The 6,141-nt window shown below is 62.2% G+C and overlaps 1 protein-coding gene across 1 annotated transcript in view; it reads right to left on the reverse strand.

Moving 5' to 3' along the window:
- The window catches only part of SH3TC1 (SH3 domain and tetratricopeptide repeats 1), a 9,885-nt gene extending 5,832 nt beyond the window's left edge, over nucleotides 1-4,053 (reverse strand). The window contains exons 1-2 of the mRNA XM_010854541.1: nucleotides 4,014-4,053; nucleotides 2,398-2,657 (exon numbers count right to left, since the gene is read on the reverse strand). Coding sequence (XP_010852843.1) covers nucleotides 2,398-2,657; nucleotides 4,014-4,053 — 300 coding nt within the window. The remainder of the gene's footprint in view (nucleotides 1-2,397; nucleotides 2,658-4,013) is intronic.
- Nucleotides 4,054-6,141: the final 2,088 nt, after the last annotated feature.

A 6,141-nucleotide genomic window follows, 5' to 3' on the forward strand; every position in this document is an offset into this window, starting at 1 on the left:
TGTCTAGCCTCCACCTGGGGGGCCTTGCCCTCCACTCTGCTGCCAGGCATCTGGCTCACACAGCCCACATCCAGGGCATCTCTCTTCCCCAGCCCCTGCCCTCCTGTCCACCGAGAAGTCAGGAGCAGCCCACCGGCGCTTGCATCCCAGGCGCACGGGCCTGCCCGCAGCAGCTCAGGGACAGTTTTCCGAGAACAGGGAAGGCTCTGGGGCTCAGGGGACTTCCCACCTGCTCAGCAAGGGGCCTGCCGCTGACAGTTGTAAGCCTGGGGTTCCTAGTCATGGCCCGCAGGAGGAAGTGTGCTCTGTCTCCCCAGGGAGGGTCCTAAAATAGCACTGCTCAGCCGGCAAGGCTGCCCATGTTCCCAACTGCATCTGAACCCGTCCTGAACAAAAGCCTCGAGGACCACGCAGACCTCGCCCACCTGCCCAGGAAGCATCTGTTCAGGGTTGTCTGGGGACCTCAGTACAGAAGGTGACCAGCGCCCGCCCACATTCACGCCCACCAGTGACCTCAGATTTGGTGGCCTTATTTGGACACGGGGTGAAGTTAAGATGCGGTCACTGGGGATGTCCCTGCTGGCCCGGTGGCTAAGACCTCGCACTCCCAGTGCAGGGGGCTCGGGCTGGATTTCTCCCTGCTCAGGGACCGGATCCCACATGCCGCAACTGAGTCTGAAGACCGCAACTGAAGATGCTAGAGAGCCACAGCTGGGACCTGAGGCAGCCAAATAATAAATACTAAAAATAATAGTAATAATAAGATGCGATCACACTGGGCTGGAGGGCCCTCCGTGTAGGGTCTTTGTAAGAAGAGGAGGAACACAGACACAGCGGGCCCCGGCTGAGGATGGTGGCAGAGAGCAGGGTGACGTGCCCATGAGCCCAGAGATGCCTAGAGCCTCCAGGAGCCGAAGGACCCTCCCCCAGGGCCCTCTGCCCACCCCGGGGCTTCAGATTTCCGGCCTCCAGAACCAGGGGAGAATGAACTCCTAGCGTTAGAAGCCCCCGCTTGTGGCCCTTCATACAGCAGCTCCAGGCCAGCCGTCGCCCCGGGCCCCTGTGCTTCCCTTCTCTGCTGGGAAGTGGGCGTTTCGGGAGGGGGAGTAAGGCACCGCAAGCGTAAATCCTGGCTGGGGACCCGACACAGGAAGCGACGTCGCTGTCGGGAGCCACCACCCTGCACAACTGAGTATCCTCACTCTGTCCTCGTGACGCCCGGGGGAGCGTGATGGGCCCATTTCACAGAGGGGCCATCGAGGCTCCATGAGCAGCTATGCTGACTCAGACCGGCCTGGGATGGGGGGCGGGGGGTGCTGGTGGGATTTGAACCCAGGTGGGTCCAAGTCCAGCCCTTCACACCCACCCTGAACCTGGGCACACCCTGCCTCTGGCCCCCACACTGCCTCCACCCATGAGTTCAGCCACAGCCCCCCACCCCCGCTGGGGGAGTCACACCCAAGTGATCAGCAGCACTAACTCCTCCCGGTGTCACTCCCCAATCTGTCATCTGTGTGAAACCAGACGGGGCTTGGGGCCCCCAGAGGGGTCACTGCAGGTGGGGAGAGGGTCTCCGTGATGTGCCAGGACCACATGCCCAGGCCAGGTGCTTAGTCGCTCAGTCGTGTCCGACTCTTTGTGACCCCACGGACTGTAGCCCACCAGGCTCCTCTGTCCACAGGGATTCTCCAGGCAAGAATACTGGAGTGGGTTGCCATGCTGGGCTCCAGGGTCTCTTCCCCACCCAGGGATCGAACCCAGGTCTCCCGCATTGCAGGCAGATTCTTTACTGTCTGAGCCACCAGGGAAGCCCCTGGCACTAAAGGGCCTGGGTCAGGGTCTCCCTAGAGCTGTCCGGCCGGGGTTTCCAGTTAAGTCACCCATCCCATTGGTTGATGGAGAGGAGGCCCAGGGCGGTGACCTCAGAGTGGCCAGGTCACAGCTGCAGTGCCACCCTGGTCTGGTACTTATGGTGTCTGCCAGAGGTGGTGCCAACCCAGGGTGGGGGCCCACTTGAGGCCCCCTGGGCCTGGAACCCTGCTTATTGGCAACACAACTCCTGTGTCCTGGCCAGACCCTCGGGATGGGTGTTTGGGTGGCCAAGGGGAGGTGGGGTCAGGTGAGATCTCAGAGCGGCGGTGCTTTTGCAAAACCGACATCATTACTGGAAAAATAGCTGTCGGCGGGCACGGGGCCCTCCCGGAGCTCCACCAGCCAGCGCCCACGGCCTTCTGGGCTCTCCAGACACCAGTTCTGTTCCCTCCCAATCCTGAAAGCTCAGAAAACTCTCCAAGAAAGTGAAAAGCAAGAGGTGGCTCAGATCCACCTGTGGCAAGACCCAGGTCTGTGGACAATGCCTGCTCGTCTGCCCTCACCTGCCCATCCAGAGCCCCGTACCTGCGCCCCGCTCTGTAGGACAGCGGGCACCAGATGGCCACTCCTGGCTCCTCGCTGGCGGGCCCCGCAGGCCGTCTCCACCGCCCACAGCCCGTTGGACTGCACAGCGGCCGCCACCGCCCCCTGCTTCCTGCCCCACTTCCTCTCTGCGTCTGGGCCCGGCGAGAGGCAGGCCTGAGCTGCTGCGCCGCCTCCCAGGGCTGGTTGATCATTAGCTCTGGCCTGGGCCAGCTCCAGGCCCTGACCGGCTTGCCCGTTGCCTGGTGCCCAGGCTCAGAGGTGGAGGTCAGGGGCCACCGAGGCTCCCACCTCGGCTGGCAGGATTGGGGAAGTCAGACAGCTGCCCTGCCAACCTCAGCCTTGCTCTCTCTTCCTTTTCCACTTACTGTGCACACACACACGTGCACACATTTACATGCACACACGTGCACACACTTATACATAAACATTGGTATACACGTGCACGCACACACAAATGCATACTCGTACATGCACATGTTCACACACACGTGCACACACACAGGTGCACACACTTGCACACAGATATTCGTGCACATGTGTGCGCACAAACAGATGGGCACACATACATGCACACGTGTGCAATACATATGTGTGCACATGCATGCACAGATACACGTGCACCCATGTGTCCACACATGTGTACACAGACAGACACGTGGTTTCTCCCCACTGCTGCCCCACCCGGTGACACAATCAATGGGAACACATCCTGGGGAGGGCTGGGGGTCTGCTTACAAGCTCTCCTTCCTTCCTGGTCTTCTCACCAGCTCCAGGCCCAACTGGGTTTGAGAGCAGGGGTTTGAGCTCGGGGGGCAGGGCTGGGTTGCCAGGCTGTCCGACAAGCAGCAAGAACTGAACTGGGGTCAGCCCCGGCCCTACCCTCCCATGGGCTCACAGAGGCAGCGGGTAGGCTCCGGTTGCTGGCCCCAGCTCAAACCCAGGAGGCCACCTTCTCCACCCCAAGCTTGGGAGAGGCATGGTTTGGCTTTCTGACCAGGAACAATATCTAAGTTAAGTGCTAATGTGCCCATTTCACAGACAGGGAAACTGAGGCTCAGGAGATGCCGTGTGTCCAAGGCTGGTGACAACTAGAGGCTGAGTGGGGAACCAGGCCTGACGGACACTGCGATCCCCTGAGCACGGTGTCTAACCCCGGCACTGCTGGTGTTCGGGGCGCTCGCTCTTTGTCCTGGGGTCTGGGCAACATCCCTGGCCTCTGTCACTAGAAGTGGCCCCAAGGTGACAACCACACCTGTCTCCAGACACTTGCTCCTTGGGGGCAGTCTCATTCAGGCTGAGATCCGCTCTGAGCCCAAAGCGGGCTGTTTCTGGTTGCCCCCCTCCCACGCCGTCCACCTTTTATCCAATCAACTCCTGGCGTTATGCATGGTCACCCCAAAGTCACAACCTCCCCTCCCCAGTGGGCCAGAGCTCAAGCGTGAGGGGCACAGCCGGAGACACCATGGGTGTGTGGCCGCCTCACGCTGGAAAGGTCCCTGCCGAGGGCCACTGTGAAGCCTCAGCCCCTCAATGGGCAGTGCTGGCCACTGGGGGGACCCCAGCAGGCCCGGGCCCCGTGCTCCGGCCCCTCACACCTCCAGCCCAGCCCTGGCCCAGGCCACACACCGCCGACATGCTCGGTGACCCCAAGCCTGGAGGCAGAGGCTCCAGGGGGCCATTTTCACGGTCCCCCCTGACGCCAGGTGGAATAGCAGGGGAGGGTTTCACATCAACCGTGGGCCCTGGGGACCAGGAGGCTCCAGAGCAGAGGGCCAGCTGTTCCCCCAGCAGCTCGCCTTCCCCCAGGGAGCATGGCCTGTCGGAGCCCTGCCAACCTCTCTCCTCCCCTCTCCTGCCCTCTCCGTGGAGCAGGAACAGCAATCTTTCTAGTCGTGACGGTTGCGATGTGAGCGTCCAGGGAATGCTGTGACAAAGTACCCCAGACCGGGCTTCTTAAAACGGCAGAGGTTTACTCTCTCGCAGCTCTGGGGCCGCAGTCAGCCAAGGTGCCGGCAGGGCCAGGCTCCCTCTGGCTCCGGGGAGCCTCCTTCCCGCCTCCCCCAGCTCCTGTGTCTCCAGACTGTCCTGGGCCTGTGGTCAGGTCACCCCACCCTCTGCTTCTGCCATCACGCGGCCTCTCCCTGTGTGTCTCCCTTGCTCCCACTTGGAAGGACGCTCCGCACTGTCTCCGGGGCCCTGCAAGTCATCCGGGTGGATCTCACTTTGAGATCCTTACACGGATCGATCACATCAAGACCCTTTTTCCAAACAAGGGCGTGTTCAGAGGTTCTGATGGATGTACCTGCGGAGGCTGCCCTCCTGCCCAGAGTGCTAGACGCGCACGGGAGTGGGGAACAGGCCGGGGACATGAGTTAGTGTTTGGAGCTCCCGCCTGCCTGACCACAGTGCTCTCCCTGCGGGCTGCCTGACCTCAGCAACCTGCAGTCTTCCAAGACCCCGCTCTCCTGCCCACCCCTCGGGCCCCATCACGCCCTGAAGGCCCTCCTCACCTGCCCTCTTCCTCATGACACCGGCCTGTCGACCTCCCCAGCCCGCCTGCCTCCCCTTCACGGGCCTGGCACGGTGATGCCCCCCCAGCCCACCTCCTTGCAAGGTACCTGCTGCAGTGGTCTCAGCCCTGGAGAAGTTGGGCTTTCCTTGCACTCGCCTCTGCTGGGACGGCTCTCCTGGGCGGGCCTGCCTCCTCCATCCACGCCCACTCTGCCCTGCACGGGGACCTCTGGATACGCCTTTGTCCCCATCATCTGTCCCCGGCCTTGACTGCCCCTCCTCCCCCAGAGGGCAGAGCTCCAGGCCCATTGTCTCCAGCCAGGCTGCCCCTCAGGGTCCGAGCTCTGCAGGCACCGCCGTGGCAGGCCACCACGTTCACCGATGCCACCTGGAAGGCCGGAGTGGCTGTGCTGCTCACGGGCCGGCAGGGAGGCCCGGGTGGGATCTGACTGTCTGGTCTAGCTCTGAGCTGTCACGAGGGTTAGTCTAGAGGCAAGAATCCTTCCACAGGTGTCAGCTGTACTCAGGTGTCTCTGCATCTAACAAATCCCAGTACCCAAGTCTCTCCAGGGGCTGCTGCAAGGCAGAGAGCAGGGGACCAGGCTCCCCAGGCAGCGGGGAAGGATCAGGGTGTCAGGAAGTCCGCGTCTCCACTGGCCCCTGGCCTGGGCTGGCCCTGGGCTCCGTGGGCCCTCAGGGGCTGAGGAGAGGAGCTAGGCTTGGGCCCTGCACCCTCCGTTCTCTAAGCCACGGTGTGTCCTGGGCGCACCCCCATCCCGCTCCTCTCAGCCTCTGTCTGTGAAGCTGGGCTCCCCGGTTCCCCACCCAGCCCTCCAGAACCCCATGCTATGCGAAACGCAAGCTGCTTGCTCCTTCCCGCTCTGTTTTTCTGGAAACTGTGTTGAAAGAGGCCCCCTACGGCTCCACATCCATAAAAGGGTCTGGACTGGCTTCCTCTCCTGGCCATTGTGCCCCGCGGCGGCCCGAGACCCGCATCCTGTTCGCCTCTGCAGCTGTGCTCTTGGCTCAAGGCCGGGGGCTTTCCATGAGCCTCCCCCACTGTGCCCAGCGTTCTTCCACTCCGCACAGGGCACCCCAACCCTGCACAGCACACCCTAATTCTACATGTTGTACTCCAATTTCTCAGAATGTAACTCAACTCTGCAAGAATACACCACCTCTGCATATGGCACCCCAACTTCACAGAGTGCA

Source organism: Bison bison, unplaced genomic scaffold (genome assembly GCF_000754665.1).
Source record: "Bison bison bison isolate TAMUID 2011002044 unplaced genomic scaffold, Bison_UMD1.0 scf7180017864342, whole genome shotgun sequence".
Taxonomy (NCBI): domain Eukaryota; kingdom Metazoa; phylum Chordata; class Mammalia; order Artiodactyla; family Bovidae; genus Bison; species Bison bison.